Raw genomic sequence first — 22514 nt, forward strand, 5'->3', positions numbered from 1 at the left:
TCCGAATATAAGTTACATAACACTACGAATTAGAGCTTTTTCAAAGCTCACTCTATATTTGTAGACCAATAAAAATTGAAACTTTAATCTTCAGTTTAGTTTTATAATTTTATTTGTGTTCAGGATCATTACTTTAATGTAGTCTCCATTATCGTTTATATATAATCATATCACTTAAGAAAAAATGATAATTTGGAAATTGTACTTTAAACATATATGTATACTATATATAAAAAGTGTGAATTAAAGTGTACATATATTGAGTGTTGCTGAAATTTCAATCATAGTTGTGAACAAGAAGTAAAGCACAATGAAACCAGGAAGCTATTACTACTAATCAATTATCGTCGTAGAACTAGAAAGCAAGAGATCCCAATTATGATGAAAAATTATATCCAGTTCAACACATCTCATATCTATAATATTATTTATCTTATTTGAGAAATCAGTCATGTCAAGCTAGTTTTGAAGGTGGTTATTTTTATTTTATTTTTTTTGATGAAATGTTAAATTTATTGATCAATTTTGAAAAAGATATTATGTACATCTATAAGGCTATTACTAACTGAAACCTTGTTAAAAAATCAACAAATTTGGAAGACGTATGAAAAAGTTATAGATCACTCCTTTCCAAGAGTTCCAAGTCCGTAGGTCACTCGTGGTGCGAATGGGCTTCAAACCATCTGCACATAATTCCTTTCAGCTTCGGCTTGAGGAAATAATGGGTAGATGATAACCTGTTCCGGACTGCCTTATCAATCAGCTTTGCTAGTTGCTCTACAGACTTCGCTCGGTTACTATGTTTTCTATCATTTCGTTCTATCCAGATGAAGTAAACGGAAACCTGAAAGACAAGTCGCAGGAGTATGAACGTGAGCCGGTCATACGTTCCATTCTGCAGACGCTCAAGCGTGGTGCCCCAGTCCGGGTCGGGATCGATACCAAACAGATTACCAACAACCTTCAGCCAGAGAGTAAAAGTAAATGGGCAAGCAAAGAAGAGGTGGTCTCGCGTCTCGTCTGGCTCACCACAGTAAAGACATCTTTGTGGTTGACCCCATTGGCTTGTACGGTGGCCTATCGATAGTCTATCACGAATTGCAAGCCAGGTGATGAAAGCATATCTCGTAACTCCTTGTGAGAACCATACTATCTTGCTCCACTGAACTCTACTTCTCGAACTTCTGATTTGGTGCCAAGTTTCAGACGCACTGAACTTATTGCCAAACTCATCATCTCTACGCTTCCAAGTTTAAGGTGGTTATTTATACGGATCTTTTAATGAATTAAAAATATTTGATCTAATTATTAAAAATATTTATTTTATGTCATTTAGTAACTTCTCTTAAATAAAATTTTAATTTAATTTTAATTTTTTACAAATAATAAATATAATAAAAAGGTAACATTTAGAAAAAATATATTTTCTATAATATGATTTCATGAAGAATGAAATTTCACAAAAATAATCTTGTCATTAAGAAAGTAAATAATATTTTTAAAACATAATATTAAACAACATAATATATATTTTCAAAGTAATAATCATATGTTCTTTATATCTATCTATTTTCATAGACGGTTACAAAAACAAATTAATATAATAAACTGAGATGTTGACTGATTTTAAATAAAATTCTTCTTAAACTGATTTTAAACAAGATAACATATATTAAAAAAGAAACTAAAAATACCCTTTACCATAAGTATATTTTGATCAGTTTACTGCAAAAGTATATTTTTAAATAGCATGACTCTAGATATTTTCAATGAACTAAGAATACTATACTTTCCCACTATTAAAAATATTTTTTCTTAATATTTCCTTCTTCTTAAGTTTAGTTTTATTTATATATATACAATCCAATATATCCATAATAAAAGAACCTATGCAATCTACATTCTTATGTGTAAGGCAAAAATTACTTACAGTTATAAAATATTTTAGTTATTGTAAATATCGATATGCATTCATGAGCTTTCAAAAAAATATTAGTATTTTTCTTTAAAAAACTTTTTACTGATCATTGGTTTATTTTATTAATATTTTGGAAAATCAAAATATATCAAATTATTAAAAATATTATAGAAATATACTTACATATTTAAGATGAAGAACTGAACTAAAAGTGATTAATAAAACTAATCCGATTTGGCTTTAGTAGGAATCAAAACAATTATATTTCAATTTGAAAGAATATAGGTAACTCAACATTCCCACAAAACGAATAGTTAGACTAATCGAATTGCTTATATCCAAAATCAAAGATCTAACTAAAATAACAACATATCTTCATGGTAATATTTTCTTTACTTTTATACATATACATTATGGGATGCCTTAAAACATATTACTAAATAAAAATAAATTATTAACCGATTTTCAAATTTAGTTCTTTTGTAAAATTTATATATATGTATGTGATTTTAAAATATTATCATTATATTCATTTATGTAATTTTGAATCAATCAACCCTTTAATTTATTTTTCTATTTGATTTTCAAAAACAAAAAGTATATATATATATATATATATATTAAGTTATACATAACCTTAATAAAATTTATTTACATATCTAATACAACAACCAACCTAAATTCAATTGACAAAATTAATCAAATTTTTAAGGAGGAATTTGCCAAATGAATTAGGACTTGAATTTGAATGCAAAGCTATACCTACCTCAAATCAATCAAATGCAAAAGTAGTAGTAAAATTACAATTATCTCTCTTTATGACAAAAGAAACTTGTAAACATTTTACGATAATAGTCTTTGGAAGTCTTCTCTAACAATGAGGTCATCTCTAAACAATGGGAGAAGACTTCTTACTATTAAAAACCAAAATCTAAAAACAAAAACCAAAAATTAGAAATCAAAATCACCATTCGTATTTTTTCCAAAAACTAAAATCTACTACCAAATCAAAAACCAAAAATTAATTAAAAACCAAAATCTAAAAACTAAAAAACAAAAAAAAAACTAAAATCTAAAAACCATCTAAACAATCATCACCTTAACATTCTTAAAATAGATTAGGGAATTCCTAGGATCTACTTTTTGCAGATGGTAGCTTATTTTCTATAAAGAAAATACAAAAGAAAGTTTGGTTATCTTAATTTTCGAAAAATATGAAAATGTGTCGGGACAACAAATAAATTTTAGAAAATCGGCTATACAATTAGGCTATAAGGTATAGAATCTCCTAAACTATATTTGCGAAGTGATTTTGCCACATGTCCTTTGTATAATCAATTTCACAAAACAAATATGACATGTCTTATAGTTTAATATGACATGGACAATTTTATTTAATGTTAATTTATATTTTTGGTAAACTTTTAAAAATATGGTAATAACTCATATATTACATTTAATGTCAATTTATATTTTTGGAAATTATTTTAGAATATGGGAATAACTCATAAATCATCATTAAAATAGATATATTCAAATATGGCATTATAAATTTCGAAATATAATTTAATTATATATTTTTAAATTATACAATTTTATTACTAAAATTTTCAAAAATGTATAAAATTTTTTTAGAGAACTATAAAAATTTAATCGTAAAATCATTATTTTCTTATATATCTACAAATTTTATAAATATTGTTTAATTTTAATTTTTGGTAATTATGCAACTTTTACAAATTTATTTAATATATTTAATTAAAATAAATAGAAAAACCTATCTAAGATTATAGTTTCAAATATATACATGCATATTCTTAAATATAATTTTATGTTTAACTAAATCAGATTTATATTAAAATATTGATGCGAAAAAAAAGTTTGCAATATTAATAAAATTTTATTTTAAAGTATAATTTATATTTATCTGTTAAAAAATATTTTAAATTTTTTTACTGCATATAGTGCAGGAAGACACCTAGTACACATTAGTGTAAATGCAACAATTGCTCGGAATAATTATGATCGGGGAATAAGAGCCTATTTGGATATTCCGGAAAGTTTTGATGGGTTAAAGACCCAAATATTTGGGTTTCTCAGTGAACGTATTAATCATAAAGTCAGTATGGACAGTAAAATTATTTACAAAAGGTAGAAAGTAAGTAATTATAAAATGAGAAATTAGGGGACATGTACATAGCAGAAAAAATATTAAGTTATACACATAAGAAGTTAATGGCTATGATATTCTTTGTATAATATGTATAAAGACAAAAAAATACCCTTCATACATGTTTCATTCTCACTCTCACTTCCATTGTTAATTTCATTGTTCTAAATTTATTGCTTTATTTCAAAAATTTATAATAATCATTGTTATCTTTTTTTTTACTCCATGATCATTTACAAGTTTTATGAAATTCTTGTAAAAAGAGTACTTCGTACGCCGTATAATCACATTGTCTGATCATTTTTCTTCACATCTTTGTTTGAGTTTAGTGTTTTGATACTTTTCGATATACTTGAACTAAGAAGCAGAGAATGCGTAGAACTGTTAGAGAAGATGAACAGTGTACACTGTGTTGTACTATTCTATTTGAGAGACATAGAATAGAAATGATTTCTTTAATGTGTAAGAGAATATAATTTGATAATGAATTTTTTTATCAGATGATTCTTCAGTATGTGGCTTTTTGTGTCTTTCTTTCTTTCCTCATTTTTTTTGTTCCATCCTCTTCATTTTCAACTCTCCCTTTTCCTTTTACTTTTTTTTTATCTTCTTCTTCTTCCTCCTCTTCCATCATCATCAGTTACTACAAAAGACCTCACATGTAGCATCGCCACGTTCAGTTGTTTCATCACCACCACCGTCTTCTCCTTCTCCACCATCGCCACTCGTAGTTTCCTCACCTCTCCCACCATGTCCTCTTCTCCTCTTCCACTTTTTGATTCTTAACATTCACCTTACACATTCAAATTTAGTATTTTTTGGTTTATTATATTTGAAAAAGTAGAATAGAACTGTCGTTTTACGATCTCTATTTTCGAGTTTAAGAAAAATACTCAAAAACTTCTATATATATATATATATATATATGTATAAGACTGTAACTTTCTCTCTCTTTGTGTTTCATCTTTTTTCTTCTCTTCATCTTCTTTTTCATCTTTCTTCTCTTTCTCTTTCTCTTAATTTTCCTCCTCATGATGTACTATTGGTGTAAATCTATTGTTCATTAATATCTATTTAATATATATATAATAGTTTAGTATAACCTTCACAAGCTGTCACACTAACTTTGACTCCTAAGTAATTAGGTATTATGGACATACACATAAATGAAAAGCTTATGTGTTTGTGTCGAGTATTCCATACTATATCATAATCATGTATATCATTGTCACGTAATGGATGAAACTCAACTTCGTAACCAAATTAATCATTTGTATGACTATACTATATGGTATGTAGTATAGTATGCATCTTTAGTTTTAGAGTGTCAATATCACGCGCACGCGTCTTAAAAGAGAGTTTGATCATGTTTGTGCATAAATTATCTCATCCACTGCTTTTAACTATAGCATAGCTATATTCTTAATTATTTCAGCTCTTATGAATTTAGAGCAAAATCACCCTTATAAAATTAGTCGCATCAGTACTATTGCGAGGAAGGAAGTGGTTGTTGTTATCATCAGCCCTGAGGAAAATGACAAACCTTGCAAACCACATGTTACCAAATGAGGAGGTTCCAAGATTTTCACAGCAACCCTACGAGCTCGAAGCAACGTATTAATCATAATAATGGGTTTCAAATGGTCTTGCTCTGCTCTCCAATGACGCTATCTAACTCACTATTGTCACAATTCCCAAGATGAGATTGAAACCTCGCGCAACTCAGTTTTGTTAGTCAAAAGATGATATGATCTCTAGTGTTGGCACGAGGATTCTTGGAAGAGAATTGGATTTCAATCTTAAGGAAAAAAAGATGTATTATTCCGATGGACTTATTCTTGGTAATCTTTTAGTATCTAACCCGAGCTTAGACCTAACATATTTGAATGTTGAGGTCAAGCAATTGTCGCACTAAACAAGTGTTTTTGTAAGATATGAATCAAATGTAGAATCAGTGACTTCTGTTTGAACCATTGAATGTCTGCTGTCCTGTCTCCTCAATTCCAGCACCTCCCAACCGATTAAATGGCTGGAAGATTAGTTTATTTCATAAAAATACCAGTATAAGCTCTTTCACTTGTTTCGTTAACTGTTCTCTCACGACATGTCAATGAATCTTTACTAATTTTTTTGTTTCTTTTATTATTAGCTCTCTCATAAACCAATTTCTGGTGTTCTAAAAGCATTTTGTCATGTAAATTAAAATTTAACATCCTTAGTAAGAAAAAAACCACATCCGTTAAATGCTCCTCAATTGTAAGATACTCCAACAAAACAAACCACATCCGTTACATATAGATTCAACATCTCACTGATTCCTTCTTTTTTTACACACAAAACAGACAACAAACTGCAATTCAAACAAATGGCTAAACCCCCCCTATTATATATAAACTACAAAAACATAAACCTCTCAGTTAGGACTCGTCTCTGTTCTGTCTTCTGGGCCAGCAAGCGTCACCTGCAAAACACATCCATTTTCAAAACTCAGAATCAAAACAAACACCCCAGCTACTGAAGCAAATAATTTCTTGTTACTCACATTGCAATCACAAGCGAATCTGCGTGCAAGCATGATGGCAGCGTTCCTTTCTCTCTCAGATTCAAAAGCCACAACAAAGGACACTCCTTTCTTTGCCTGCCAATACACTGCCTGAGCTGCCGCGTTCCCACCTCCTCTCACTCCACATAGCTATTATACTCAATCATATGATACAACAACCATTAAGGTAAGATGATTGATGACAACAATCCTTAAGGGGGTAACAACAACAAAAAAAACGAAATGAGCATATCACTAACTAACCTGCATAGCACTAGAGTAATACTCTTTAGCAATCACCGTCTTTCCCTTGCAGAGTTTTATCCTCATTTTACCAACGTGAAACAAGTGGATAGATTCTGATGTATGGTCCTCCCCACTCATTTGCGTCACTACTACCTGTTGATTTGATTACAACCAAGAGGAATGGCTTTTCAAAGCTGCTGCTAGTACATATACATATATGTCATTAGCGTGAAAGAAAGCTTTACATTGAAATCAACATCGTGTTTTCGTACTAATGCCTCCACATAGCTACCCAGTCCAGCAGCTGTACCGAATTTATAAAAAAAAACTTATTTATTCACTGATTTTTTGCCATTACCAAACTTTTTCACGTATAAACTAATGAAGATATAATAGCAAGGGCCGGTCCTGGACAAAGTCGAATGAAAAATTAGCCTTAGGTCCCCAAATTTTTTTTTAAAAAAATTACATAGACATAAACCTCCAAAAAAAAATTTTAAGCCTTCAAATTTGTGAAAAATAAAAATTTAATTGAAATCTTTAATAAATCGCCTATTGCCCCTATAAATCTCAGGACCGGCCCTGATAGCAGCTACTAAGCAACACAACCTACAAGAAGAAAACAAAATAAACAATGAATGAACCTGGATCGATCTTTCCCACGGTGGATAATGAAAGCGTGTGGCCATTGTAAATGATATCAGCATGCAAGGCTCGTCCAACGTCAAAAGGCTCAGGAGCGTAAACTGATTTTGTGGCACCTGAATAAATAATACACAATATACATTAAATATATATTTCAGTTCGAAAAAGAAAGAAGAAACAAATAGGGGGAAAGGTGAGTGGGACCTGATATAAGCTCCTTCTTGCTGTCATCAGAAGATGAACGGTACCACTGGATCGTACATTTCGAAAGATCAGGAGCTTCATCAGAGCAAGGTCTGACCCGCAAAGAAGAACCTAGAGCTTCATTGCCATCTATTTCGTATAAAAGTGATACATTTTCCTCGCTCTTTCTGCACATTGCAAGCTGAATATATATATAGGCAAAGTGTGGGGTCAGATCTTTCTCAACAGAGAGTTACAAAATGTGTTCAAAGGATCTCAACGAACCTTCTTTTTAAGTTGAAGAAAATGTTTGGATTTCTCTGCAAGCTGATTCCTCAGTGCTCGAAGCTCATATTCCATATCCATTACCTAAGACCAATGCAATACATGATATTTTTTTTTGACTTATCCAAAAACTTCAAATTAAAGCAACAACCCTTTCATCTAGTACCCACCTTGCTTGGCTGATGCAGCATTTTAATCCGCCTAGCTTCTTGAACCTCTTTCATTAAATCTTCCATGTCCTGTGATATATACAACATTAATCAATACTAAGCTTATATACTTTACATAAATCAACACTATAATAAGCATATATGTACCTGCTTGCCAGAGGCTCTAGACATCTGTTCATGTTCTCGCAGAGCTTCTTCCACTCTTTGTACAGCTGCTCTTGCACTTTCAATCTCAGCACGCGCAAAAGCTCTTTCCTCGTCCACTATTTTCTTAGCATCCTCTGAGGCCTAAGTAGACAATGTTGCAACTAATCAGTAAGAACATGTTTTTCTATTGCGAGGGTGACCATATTTTTCTACCTGCTTCAAAAAAGAGGCCAGCTTCTTCACTTCGGCTTTTTCTATGAACAGCTCTCCTTCACGCTGAGTCAACTGAACAGCTAGAGCCTCCACCTAGCAGAAGACCACAATGTTCAAAAAAAAATACACATTCATGATGATGGCTGAAAGGAACAGATTCGAGCATAAAAGACTAACCATGGCAATGGCTTCCTCAACGTCATCCTTATTTCTACCGGCAACACGTCCTCTCAGAGACTCCAATGCATCTCGAAGTTTCTTTAAAAGAACATGTTTCTCCAAGGATGTTGCTTCTTTCAGTTTTGCCTGCACACCAAAATTAGTTTTAATCATATCTTCACTTTTAAGCCTTTTTGGGCTCATAACAAATTAGTTTTAAAGATAGGGTGTTTAAGAAGATATAGTAAGACACCTCCTCGGAGAGCTTAGCAGCGGCAGCCAAGCCTTTCTCGAATTTATTGGCGAGGTCACGAACAGACATACGCTTTTGCTGGTCCATGAGCTGCGCTGTCTCACGGGCAACAACCTCTTTCATTGACAACACTTTAGGGTCATCTTTGGCATCAAAGATCTGGTCATTAGCCCCAATCCTATAATTTGGGAATCTACTTGATGCGAATCTCACATCTGCTGATACTGCTGGAACCACTTCTTTGTGTAATGAATCCCTAAAATCTCGTGTGACCCTTGTCATTGTTCCTGTAATAATATATATATCAACATAATGGGAAAAAAATGAGAAATGTAAATTAAAAAAAAAAAAGACAGAAGTCTAAAACAGATCTGTCCGAGAACATCCCACAAATTTCAAATTGCAACAAAGAAACTCAATGCATTCCACACATTGAAGCAAATTTAGATAAAGTCAAAACCCTAATTAATTAAAACCAAAAAGTTGTTAGCAAGCAACTACTATACATACCAATTTAGAAACTAAATTCAATGAATTTTGAGTAAAATTTTAGGAAAATGAAAATCGAAAATCGGAAACACGAAACACTTCTTGGAGAAACATAAATATAATCGGAGAACAATGTTGTCGGCAACGAATCTGAGAACAAGACAGCGATGACTAAAAGCTCCTTACCGGAGTTGGATTGTTGGATTAAACTAACGGTTGTGTTGGAATCGAGTGTGAGAAGGTTGTCTTGCCGGAAGAAGAAGATAGAAGAAGAAGATTGGATGAAGAAGAAAAAGTGAGAGGTTTGATAGAGTCGTAAGCATTAGCTTTACTGAAAAGCAAAGACCGTGAGAAATTTTTTGTGGCTTTGGTGGAAAATAATGTGTTTTTATTTTTATTTTTATTTTTAAGAAGAAAAAGAAAATTTTTTTTTTTTAACGCTGATTTATTAGATCTTACAATTATGATATAGGAAAGATTACATAGACGATTCGACAACCGACAATACTACCTGCCTTATGAAGACCTACGTCTAACTGCATTATCTGAGCCGTCCTATGAAGATCCACGCCTGGCCAGATTTACTTGCACCATGTTGAAGATCCCTTGCAAGCTTTTCCTCTGTAGTCTGCATAATTGTTTAATAAACCGCTTTCTCCGGAACTTGAAACCTAGATTTTCTGTAATCTGCAATAAATTGCATAGTCTGGGATTCGAACCTTAGATCTGGGTGTAGAAGCCTTTAAACCTTAACCAATAGGTCACGGTGCTTCCAAAAAAAAAAAAAAAAATCTGTTCAGACAATAATACAGTTGTTTCGAATTTTTGAGTTTTTCAACACGGGTGGTTGATGCGTGTCTCTGTAGCTGTCACGGGTTCTGTTTCCGTGTTTAACTGCCACGAAAGTTACATTATTTAGTCTAAACCATTTTAATTTAGAGGAAATTAGTCAAAACTATGACAATAGAGATGGGATTTGGTGAAATTATATTAAATTAATATTTTATTTGAGTATAAAAGTAATTTCGCAGGTTGGAAGGCTTTAGAGCATAACGAAGATTTCTTGTTTTCGAATTTTTGGTTTTTTTGTTTCTGAATCGAGTACTTTGTCTTGTCTCGAGGTTAGAAAAAAAAAAGAAATTTGATTGTATCACCATGAAAATATCTATAATTCACTATATAACCAATTTACTTAACATTCATATACAATGCGTTAAATTTATATAATAATATTGTGTGGTCTATTCCTGCAACCGGTGAAACCTGAAGCAAAAGAAAAATAAAATAAAAATATTACCTATTATCTGTAAAAAAGTAAACTGTGGCTTATTTCCCTTCACATCAATTCTTTTAACCTTCTTTGTCGTCGTCAGCCTTGTCCGAACTTATTCGCTTTCTCAAAGTGCGTTGCAAAGAGGATATCGTCTCCATTCTGAAATCGATTGCGAGAAGACGTCGTTACAGTCTAATCGGCGAGAAGGAGCAACCCGAGCCTCGTCTCCTTCACATCGGCGATTCGTCTGAGATCTGTTGCGATACTGTAAGTTCTCGGTTGTGTGCATTTAATTCTATTATTGTGATGATTCTATATCATATTTGGGATATAATTGCCCAAGTCTAATCGAAGTTGTTAAATTTAACCCATCGTTTACGTTGCATGGTAGAGTTTAGTGATTAGTGTTTAGGCTTTATTATTTGAATGTGGGGGTTGAGGTTAAAGTCAACATAAACTTTTTTCATGCAATCATAGTCATTTCATAATTTCACCAATATGTACTATGTTATTTATTTTGTTCCACTCCATTTGGATTTAGATTTTACATTTGTATTTAGGATTTATATTTTGGTTTATGGTTTAGTGATTAGAGTTTAGATTTACTATTTTGGATTAAAGGTGGATTGGGATACAGTTTATTATTTAGGGATTAGGATGAGGTTGGTGTCCTATTCTATTTTGATGATATGGAATAGAATACTCCAAAAATTTTAAATCATGTGCTAATGCATTCTTGGACATGACATCTGTAAGTAAATAAAATAACCTATTTTTGCTATGGGTTTTAATTTTACATCACTCGTTTTACTGCATACAACAAAAATACATTTGGTAACTGTACCTTTTGACGTGACTTCCTCTTCTTCTTTTAAATGGAATAACCGTTAAAACATTTTTTGCCATATATTCCATCGCTTACGTATCTGCTCCCCAAACCGGCAATGTCATCACCTATCAGACGTTAACTGGAAATCTGTTAAATGAAAAGATAAAATCGGCTGGAATATGGTGTAAAAATCTGACATTACATTATGTCAAAATCAGTGTTACTTACCTAATTTATACATGATATATGGCTATTCAACAAATAAGCCCATAATAATTTTTATGGACAAAAAAAAATCAGTCTAAAAGTTGTACTTCTATTACTAAAAAACCAAGAAAACACTATATTTGATTTTACTAATTGTATTTCTTCTTGTTTTCGTAGTATCAAAAAGAAATTGACATTGGAACGATTAGTTTGGCTTTATCTTTATTTATTTTCAAGTCACTAAACTTTATTAATCATGATATAACTTGATTTTTAAAAGTTAAATCTATATCAAATTTTTATTAATTTATACCAGTCATGCTTTAACTTTATTTTTAAAACTACATAAGAAAAATAAATCAAACTTTGTTTATGTATTCTAGGCAAAAAAATAAACTACATCTTCCTTATATAGGTTGTAGAATATGTAAAGTGAAAACATATTTATAATATCAAATAAATTAGATAATCACAATAAAAAACATATATAAATATTTTAATTAATTTTGGGTACTTTTTAATTATTAAAAATATTTGAAATAGCATAAATATTATTTACATATCATATTTTAAATAACCGTAAACTTTGATAATTAATTAAAAATATTAATATATATTATTTTAATTAATAAAAATAATTATTTTATATATACATCACATATTTTATTTAAAAAAATCTACCATCCTTAACTTACAACTACAACAAATTTACTATGGCAAAAGTCTTTGCAAGAAAAGTATATAATAACAACTTTACAACTACAATCAACTTATCTACAACTAAATTTTTACATCTACAGTCAAACTAATCATCACTATAATTTTACTTACAGTCAAACTAATCATCACCATAATTTTACTTTTAACATGTTGGACTAGAAGAAAGGAATAAATACAACCATGTGATATTGATTACTAGAGCTTAATTCGTGCATCCGCGTGAACATTTATTTTTATTTTTTAATAAATAAATATTTATTTTTATAATTGATGATATATATTTTATATTAATTTATAATTTATTTAAATATTATATACATGATTCTTTTAAAACTTATGTATGTTTTATGGTTGTTTAATTGGATAAAAAAATAATAAATACTAAAAGTTAGGACTATGTAGTTTATTAGTGATATTAAAGTATTATTAATTAGTTGTTTTTGTTTATGATCAATTTAGAAAATGGTTTATTAAATTAGGAAAAGATAAAAAAAAAACTTAAAATTAGATTTATTAATTACTTCAATAGCACTACCTTGTAAATAAGTTGTAAGTGTTATGGTTAATTCTTAGTTCCACTCTTCTTTAAAAAGATAGATAAGTGAGCACGACTAATATGAGGTCACCACGAGTCACTTGGACCTGAGAGGTAATTTTGAACTCTTGGGAAACAAGTCAACTAGATGAATTCAGCTAGGGAAAACAACAACACTCCCACGAGCGACACATGAATCCTCTTAAGCTATCTACAATGTTTGAAATTATTCAACATCTTAATCTACATTTTTAACATTTTACATCATCTTTTATTTCTTCCACCTATTAATTCAGTATTCATTTAATTTTTACTTTTAATGATTTTACTTAACAAAATTAAACACTATACCCACCATTTTTATTTCATATTTTTCCTCTTCTATAATTGTATTTTATTAGCTTAAAAATGCAATATATTTAAAAACAATAACAAATAAAAATTAAATGTTGACAAAAATATAAAATTAAATTAATTCAAAATTTTAAAACAAAAAATATTTTTGATCAACTTGAAATAGTATTTTCTTAAAAATAATGATAATGTTGTAGTAAAAAATTGATTTTTCCTATATCCAAATTAAATAAACCAAATCTGTATTTATAAACCACTTTTTCATAAGAAATATTATTTGATACAAATAATTGATCTCAAGTAATTAGGGTGCACTTTTTTTATATAAAATTCCATCAACTAGTGTTATTGTTGCATTGTTGCACATGTGGCAATACAATCTTAAAAACAAAATTGTTCAGTTCTCAGTTTCTTGAGTGTGGTTTAAAGTGGAGAAAATCAACATAGTAGGTTTCATATCGCTATTTACAATGAGGCTGTTGAAATTGTTTTTCAACTGTTTAATTGGTGCAATGAAGTGCTAAATAAATAGTTGAAAGTGATGTAGATTAAACTGAGTTAAATTTATTCAACTAGTTGAATCTAAGAGAGATGAAAGAGACAATAGCAAATGTTGGTTTATCATTGGCTGTTGATATATTTGTTATTTTTCTTTTCACCCTTATTATTTGTGGCTAATTTTTATATAGTAAATAATTTTATTTTTAATCTAATGTTATATCAAAATTTATCATTTTGATACTTTATAAATAGACAATTGTTTTATTTGATTTGGATACAAATTAAAAAGAAATTTTAATATAACTATTAATTAGTTTTTAATAAATTTAAACTTGATTTTTTAAAATAATGAAATAAAATGATTCACTTGAATTTTACTCATTTTTTGTTAACAAAAATCAATAACATAACATAAAATAGTAAATTAGGGTGTTGAAACAAAACTATTGTATGACACAAAAGTAAAATCTGTGTTGAATTATTATGTGAAAGAAAAAGAAATGATGTGTAATGGTAAAAAGTAAAATTTAGAATGTTGAATATACAAACCATTGTATATGGTGCACTTTCAACATGTTGAATAAATTCAACAAAAAAGTAATCTACATCAAATTTTTGGATTTTAACAAGCTCATTGCATGTGTTAAACTGTTGAAAGTTTTATTCAATAGGTCCATTGTATATGGTCTTAGAAATTCATTTTTGAAAAATATAGACAGGTACACCAAACATGTGTAGCAATCAAAGTACGCAGAGTAACACAACTCAAAGTGTGGAGAACCTGTTTATTTGAGGATAAAATTTTGGCTGATTTTTCAGTTCAAATTAATGAAGAAACTTTTTCCAGTTCAAAATAATTGAGGGTTTTAGCAATAACCCTTTTTAAAAGCATATTTTTTAAAGATTATGTTAAGTTGGGATTAACTTGAGTAAATATGTAAAAGGAGATAGGTTTGGAACTTTTATTCAGTTTTTCTATTGGTGGAACTTTGGCCAAAAAATATCAAAAATAATAGTCAATAATGAGTAATTACATGTATCTCTCCGATCCTTGGGGCTATGTTTCTAGAGGTTTAGAACCTGCTATCTTTGATTTCTACAAATGTATCTGAATCATGCATCTCTCCTTGTATGTTTCCTTGTTGTTTTAAATTTTAATGGAAATTCAGTGTGAAAAAAGAGTAATTACAAGGTTTCCCCTCTTCTGGATTTAAGACTTTTATACAGTTCATATAAGCAATTGTACTAGAGATGTAATATGTTTTTGCTGGCTTTGGAAGTTCTCCTCTACAATATAAAGTCAGCGGAAGTTACGACCGTTCCTACTTTTGAATCGTTGTCGCAGATTATTTCAACAGCTAGTTGAGAGAATTACTTCTTTCCATGGATCATGAGCCCAACAAGTCTTCGAAGTCGATGACCATAATGAAAAATAAGCCGTTGGTGTTATCAAGCCACCACAAATTATGTAACAGAATACTTGGAAGGTGAGTTTTTTAAAGCTTAAATAGTTATTGAGACTTCAGATTTGGATAAAGGTTTCATTGCATACTAATGAAGTCTGTTTATATACAAGAAGAGAGCTGGGTGGAGGTTCTGTGTCAAGGAAGTAGTATGTCAGTGAATCATCCTTTTGTGACTGTTCCACGGACTTTCTGGGACTAGTTCGTTCGGGACGAGTTTATCAGTGGAACGAAAAGAACAACCAAATAAGCAAAAGGAAGAAGGCACTATGAAAGAGGACGAAGAGAAGAACGTGACTGTTAATGCACCGGTGCAGAAAAAAAAACTTATATATTCCAGCACGGTCCAAGATTTGGAAACTCTACCAAACCAATCGCCAACTTCGACTGAATGCAAAATCTCTCTCTATATATTTGAAAAAAACGTACATGGTATTTGTACATCCAGAATATTTCCCTCCCAACTCAGCTTCGGGTTCTTCAACTTAACAACTTTGTTATACTCCCAAGCTCATCTCTGCCTTAAGAGACCCTACGGAAGTAACGGAACGTATCATCTTCTGAAACAGTGAATCAAGATACGGTCAAGTGGAGGAGGAGACATTTGTATCCGTCAACATCAACAGACTTGCCCCCAGCATATCCATGGGCTTTGTGAGATACATACACGTAGATCCTGGTTTTCCTGAATAATGCAAAGATTATGTAAACTACGAAAAAAAAAGCGGAGTGCAATAATCCTGCAAGAAATGAGCTCTCACAGTCATATAAGTGGATAACATGCAGCTACTTCTGTGTCTCCTCCTCAGACTCTGGTTCCCATACAGCAAGAGTACTCATGCCCTGTTACATTAATATACGATTAGCAATATAACAATAAGCAATTTAATCAGAAAATACCCCCACTCCCCCTTACCGGTGTAGTCTTTTGATTTCTCTCAATGTTTTGAATTCTACTTTTTTGCCTCCAAATAAGATGCAAAATTAAATATATAGATCACTGGCAAATCCATGTTGGACCTTTCAAATATACACTCTTCATTTCCGATACTGAGACCTCCTGGTCTTCATAGCACGCTTAACTACAGCAAACAAATGTTCAGGCAGTGTAATATCCTTTCCTGACAACTCGGTAACAAGTGCATCTGTGCATCCTTTGCGATGACAAGCAGATATTAGAACATTGTAGGTCACATTATCAGGCTTCAGCCCACACTCTATCATTCGATAAAGGATGTCCGTGGCGATATCTACGTTGCCAATCTTGCAATGGTGATTCATCAGAACAGTATACATCTTAACGTCTGGTTCTATACAAGCAGCTCCTAACTCTTTCCAAATCTGTTTAGCTTCTCCTCGAAGATCACAACCCATCTCTCTATCCAACCTCAGATAACCATGAAACAAAACCGTGTATATTATCAAATCAGGTTTTATCCCTCTCTGCTTCATCGCCTCAAAAAGATCATTTGCTTTCTGCAACTCCATTAGCCTACAATACGTCTGAATCATGATCGTATAAGTAACGAGATCAGGGAGGTTTCCCCTCCCAACCATCTTGTCAAACACCAGCTCGGCTTCCCTCACGTTATCTACTTTACTTATCATTTTACCATACATGCTCCTCGCGGGTTCGACTCCATAAGCCCACATCCTTTTCAGCACCCTCAGAGCTTTGCCCTGACAATTCTTATCCTCCTCGCAGAGAGCGGTAAACAGTTTAAAGCACACGTTCTTTGGCAGAGGAGAGTTCAGCTCGACGAATTTTCTATAGGCGTCTCTAGGAAGCCCGGAATCACAATAGCCTTTCACCAAACTTGCGTAATCTTCCGGGCACTTGTCTTCCACACTCGTGAAGAACTCTCTGGCTTCTTCTATCTTACCCGCGGAACAGAGGCCGCTGATGATCACACTGTGCGTGACAGCAGTGGGCTCTACACCTTCAATTCTCATAGCTTTATAAATCTCAACCGCCTTTTCGCTATAACCATTCCTGGCGAGCCCACCAGCGATCACGTTGTACGTGATCACATCGGGCTCGGTGCCATTCGCTCTCATCTCATCAAACAAATCAAGCGCGTCGGAGAATCTCCCTTGAAGGCAGTACCCATCGATCAGAGTCGTGTAGTTGACGACATCAGGAACCATTCCTTTATCCGTCATCTCTTCCATCAGCTTCATAGCTTCCTCCACTCTCTCCAGCTTGCTCAAGGCTTCAAACGCCGCGTTGTAACACACCTCGTCTAGGTAAACATCCATGTCTCTGAACTCTTCGAACCTTTTCAAAGCTTCCAGCCACATCGAGGACTCACCCAACGCTCCCATCTTACAGTAGCAATGGAGGATCGAACTCACGATCACGCAGTTGATTCTCAATCCCTTTTGCAGCATCACGTCCACGATTCTCAAAGCTTTATCCAACTCCAAGCTCTTGCAGTACCGATCGATTACCTCCGAGCACGCGTAAACATCAGGACCGATACCAAACTCCTCCATCCTGAAAATAACTTCTTCCGCGGCTTCTGCATTCATCTCGTTGCAGAAGCCGCGGACCAGCATCCCAAACGCGAACGCAAGCGCGTCGCCATTCAGAGCCTTGGCGTCTATCAGGTCCTCGATAAAAGCAAAAGCCATCTCCGTCTTATCGTTCAAACAAAGCCCTTCGATAAAAGTCGTATAAGCAAACATACTCGAAGTCTCTTCCAGCAGCCTCGCGGCTCCGTCCAAATCGCGTTTTCTACATAACGCCTTAACCGCAATCGCGTAAGTGTAGTCGTTAGCGGACAGGCCGAGCTGGTTAAGCTGGCGGAAAAGAGCAACCACCATATCGGTTCTACCGAACTCCACCAAACGGTTCATCAAGAAGTTGCACGACTTGATGCCAGGGACGCAGCCGAGGCGTTTGCTTTGGTATAACACATCGATCGCTTCGTCGAACAAGCCGAGGCCGACGTAGGATTTAACCAAGGCGCAGGAGACTCGAGGCAAGAGGAAGTTAGAGTCTTCTTCTTGTTCCCCGATTGCTTCCATGAGCTCCATCACGGAGAAACCACGCTCCTCCTCGTTCGTGATTACTTCGACGAGGACCGAATCTAACTTCCTGTCTAACCGCCAGCGAGAGAGGATTCTGACGAGAGCTGCGTACGCGTTGACGGTGAGAGGGACCGCGTTTTGTTTGAGGTGGCGGAGGAACGAGAGAGCGAGGTTTGGGTCGTCTTTGGCGCTGTGGAGGACTCGGAGAAGGCCGGTTTGATTGATTTTGGAGAGATTGAAATCGAAGCTGAGGTGGTGGTTATTATTCACGTGGTGTTCGGAGTCTGAGAGGTTGGGGTAAGGGGGGGAGACGGTGGAGGAGAAACGCGAAGAGGCGGATGATGCTGATGCTGATGCTGCTCTCCGAGCCAGTCTCAACTGTGAGAGTAATGGTGGAATTGGAGAGAACCGCATCAAAATTGGCGATTTGGGTTTCAGTGAGAGACCGATGAGAGCAGTTTTTGCCTAAAACCCTTAACCCAATGAATCTGCCGGAACAAATTCTAATATGCCCCCCCCCCCCCATACATTCACATTTTTCTAATATAACCTCATTTCTATTTTATTTTACATGTAAGATAAAATAAATAAAAAATCTAAAGACTTTAACAAATTAACAGATCTATGTCGCTCTCATTCCATTGAAATTAACAGTTTGTTGAGTCAAAAAAAAAAGGTCACTCTTATTCTACGTATATACAATCCATAGTCTGAAGTGTAATCCAATATGACTTTGACCCTAAATCTTCTTCTTCATCTTTTTCCATTGAAGTATCACTCTTAAACTCAAAATATTCATCTATTTTTTTTTTCTTACTCTAAAATCGATCAACTTATAAACTTACACTTTTTTCTATTGGATTTTGATGTTAAAATATCATATAAATGAAAAGAGTTGAATTTATTTAAAGAAAAAGAAGAGAAACACTTCCGCAACAGCTGCTGTACGAGTAAAAATCTAAAGTGTGATTGGTTATTGCTGTAAATGCTCTTTACAACCATAATTATATCTACAACCTTAAATCTACACTAATCTTGATTTGTATTTTTTAAAGTTTACAGACATTTTTTAAATCCATATCACTTCTTTAAATTTATGTTTTTATAATTGCTCTATAGTGATAAATACCTACAACCTAAATTTAAGATTTTTAAAAATTAAAAATCTAGAGCCAAAATAAAAATAATCACAGCAATATTTCTACAGCCAAAAAATAAAAACACAACTCTTACCGATCAAACCCCTAACAAACTTCCTTTCCAAGATTTTCTCTTTTCGTTTAAGAAATTTGGACAAAGATGAAATGCATATCGTTTTGAAATGAACTATCATTTAAAAGCCCTTCAACAAAACAAGATGAAATGCATATCGTCCACCCTGAGCTAACCGGTGACACACGTGGGGAGCCGGGCCCAGCCACCCTATAAGCGTTTGAACCTTCTAAATTGAGTGAGCATGTTTATACTACTCAATTTTTTCTCTTCTTCCCAATGTGGGACTTTACATTAGCACAGGTTTTTGAGACATTGATCATTTCACGTTGCCAACTTCATGGCTTTATTTCTCATTCAGTTTTCATCTGTTTTTTCAAATTCGAATATACTAAGATTGGAGTGCTCATTAGAAGCTTTTCAACTAGCTATTAATCTAGTCATGTCAACCACTGATAGCCGGAAAAGCCACCGGAAAATTCAAAATGTCAGCCTATTAATTTGAACAAGAAAAAAAAACAGAGTTCCAACAGAGTTTACATATGTGAAAATCCTCTTATAAACACTCAAATCATATCTTGGAAGCTTCAGCTGTGATCCGACGGCTAAGAGCAACAGCAGCCTTGGAACCGTTTGGACGGCCAAGATGCTTGCTGATGAAATCTCCAGCAGCTATAAGCTTTCCCAAATCGACGTTGGTTTGGACCCCCAAACCGTTTAACATGTAAACCACATCTTCCGTGGCTACATTTCCTGAGGCTCCTTTTGCATATGGGCAACCCCCTAATCCAGCAACTGATGAGTCTACTATGTTTATTCCCATCTTGTTTTTTTTTTCACCAAGACATGTCAGTCAAACCCATAAATGAAAGAATTTTTTTATAAAATTCTATTTTCTTAGACTTACTTGGAGAGATACCAATATGTTTGCAAGAGCTTGTCCATAGGTATCGTGGAAGTGAACAGCCAGCTTTTCCGCTGGCACAGCTGCCATCACGGTTTCAAGCATGGGAACCACAGAACCTGATTCATTTTATAAGAACATAAGCTGTTAAGAAAAAACAATGAGGGAGCACTTAGAAGATTTGCAGAGTAAACAAATGACCAGGAGTGCCGATTCCAATGGTATCACCAAGAGAAATCTCAAAGCAGCCCATGTCATAGAGCTCTTTAACAACATGCGCTACTTTTGAAGGTGGAACCGCTCCTTCCACTGGACACCCGACCACGCAAGATACATACCCACGGAGAGGAATGGAATGCTCCTTTGCAGCAGTGGCAACAGCACGATATCTCAAGAGACTCTCTTGAATGGAACAGTTAATATTTGACAAAGAGAAAGACTCGGAAGCCGATGCAAAGATTGCAACTTCCTTAGCACCTGCAGCTACAGCTGCTTCAAACCCCTGAAAAAAATCAAGCACTCACTCACTGAAAGTAAGAAACCAATAATTTGTTTTTTTTTGTTTTGTTTTGTAAAGGAAGAAACAATACACACTTTAAGATTGGGAGTCAGAACTGGGAATCGAGCCCCATGTAGAGTATTTACTGCATCCATTACATTCTTTGCATCTGCAAGCTACAAAGGCGAGAAATGGTACAAACCAAATTAGTTTCCCTTAAAGCATCTTTCTTCTGTTTCTAACATACCAATTTAGTTTCATGCGACATGGCATATTAGCATAAGAGCATATTATTACCTGGGGAACCCATTTAGGAGAAACAAAGCTTGTAGCTTCGACGACGGGCAAACCAGCAGAAACCAATCTACGAATGAGTTCCACCTTAACAGAAGTGGGAACTATGTTTTTCTCGTTCTGTAGGCCATCCCTTGGACCAACTTCTACAATCTTCACAAACTTGGGTACTTCTCTAAGGAGATTCTGCTGAAGAATAAGAGTAAGAAACTTTTCAGTAGAAAAGATTAATCAGTTTAGAGATATACGTATGCTCCTGGAAAATTACCTTGTCATTGCTAAAGGTGTGAAAATGTTTGGATTCCCATAGAGTCCCGTAAACTGTTGAGTTCCTAAGTTGTAGTTGTCCTTGAGATACTTTCCGAGACTGCCTTATCCACGGAAATGACTCTTTGCCGAAGCTTTTATCATCACTGAAACTCAAAGAAGAGTAGAAGAATGGAAGATGCCTTCAACATCCAATAAAAAAAAAGGAATGAGAGCACTCACTTGCAACTGTTTGAGGTGCTGCAATCTCTTCCCTGGAACTTGTCAATACAAGGATGATGATGATGAGGCAAGTTGTGTGTTAAACTCTTGCACCATAAAGAGTGGGCTCTTCTCACTCCATTCCTCTGCATCTTTTTCTGGAAAAAAATCGTCAGATTCGTTGCTCAAAATATGTTCCAGAATACTTAAAAAAAAACGGTAAACTGCTCCCAGACAAGGGAATGTTAAATTTTAGGGATCTCTGAATATAATTAGATTCGAACTCAGCTCGCTTATGCTACCACCCGACCACTAGCACCTGGTTTGTTCCAGAATAATAATATGAACAACAACATTCTTTTTTTTTTCCTTCTTCTCTATATAAATATTGGTTCTCGGAAAGAGATTACATGTTCAATGATTCATGAGAAAAACATCATTTTGAATTCTCTATAAATAGCCGGAATGGAACAATTAATTTAATTCGATCATTATATGTTTAGAAAAAAGGAAAGGGGAGAGAGAGAGAGAGGCTTAATAAAGCTTACCGGAGAAAAGAGTGATTGGATTCCTCCTGAGAATGAAATCAAAGGAGGCGGCAACTTAAATCTCCTCTAATTCTAGTTGGGAGTGTCCCTCTCCGAGATGCCTAACATTCACTTCCACCTCAATAATTTGACCATAATCTCATCTCTCCTAAAAAAATATGATATAATACGGTACCCACTGTTATATAAATAATTTATTTTCTTCTAAAACGTGATTAAAGTCATAAAACACTTTTGGCAAGCAAAACTAAAGT

The 22514-nt window shown here is 33.6% G+C and overlaps 3 protein-coding genes across 4 annotated transcripts; all 3 read right to left on the reverse strand.

The window, feature by feature from the left end:
* Positions 1–6303: 6303 nt before the first annotated feature.
* Positions 6304–9858, reverse strand: LOC103829633 (stomatal closure-related actin-binding protein 1). The gene is made up of 13 exons (XM_009105309.2): positions 9607–9858; positions 8932–9218; positions 8697–8825; positions 8520–8612; positions 8307–8447; positions 8160–8228; positions 7990–8073; positions 7726–7906; positions 7521–7637; positions 7122–7180; positions 6895–7029; positions 6631–6780; positions 6304–6549 (listed from the first exon to the last, which is right to left on the reverse strand). Exons 2-13 carry the CDS (start codon positions 9211–9213, stop codon positions 6502–6504), a joined length of 1488 nt encoding a protein of 495 aa, XP_009103557.1. The 5' UTR covers positions 9214–9218; positions 9607–9858; the 3' UTR covers positions 6304–6501.
* Positions 9859–10194: 336 nt separating this feature from the next.
* LOC103829634 (pentatricopeptide repeat-containing protein At2g26790, mitochondrial) lies at positions 10195–19864 on the reverse strand. The gene is made up of 3 exons (XM_009105310.2): positions 16219–19864; positions 16064–16145; positions 10195–15987 (listed from the first exon to the last, which is right to left on the reverse strand). Exon 1 carries the CDS (start codon positions 18747–18749, stop codon positions 16341–16343), a length of 2409 nt encoding a protein of 802 aa, XP_009103558.1. The 5' UTR covers positions 18750–19864; the 3' UTR covers positions 10195–15987; positions 16064–16145; positions 16219–16340.
* A 92-nt stretch (positions 19865–19956) lies between these two features.
* LOC103829636 (hydroxymethylglutaryl-CoA lyase, mitochondrial) lies at positions 19957–22457 on the reverse strand. Of its 2 annotated transcripts, none has more exons than XM_009105311.3 (8): positions 22261–22457; positions 21734–21870; positions 21513–21657; positions 21248–21433; positions 21046–21126; positions 20653–20953; positions 20455–20570; positions 19957–20370 (listed from the first exon to the last, which is right to left on the reverse strand). In XM_009105311.3, the coding sequence occupies exons 2-8, from the start codon at positions 21862–21864 to the stop codon at positions 20119–20121; spliced, it is 1212 nt and encodes a 403-aa protein (XP_009103559.1). In that variant the 5' UTR covers positions 21865–21870; positions 22261–22457; the 3' UTR covers positions 19957–20118. The 2 variants fall into 2 exon arrangements, with proteins under 2 accessions (XP_009103559.1, XP_009103560.1); XM_009105312.3 differs by having other exon boundaries at positions 20031–20370; positions 21248–21430.
* Positions 22458–22514: the final 57 nt, after the last annotated feature.

The sequence above is a fragment of the Brassica rapa genome, chromosome A07 (genome assembly GCF_000309985.2).
Source record: "Brassica rapa cultivar Chiifu-401-42 chromosome A07, CAAS_Brap_v3.01, whole genome shotgun sequence".
NCBI lineage: Eukaryota > Viridiplantae > Streptophyta > Magnoliopsida > Brassicales > Brassicaceae > Brassica > Brassica rapa.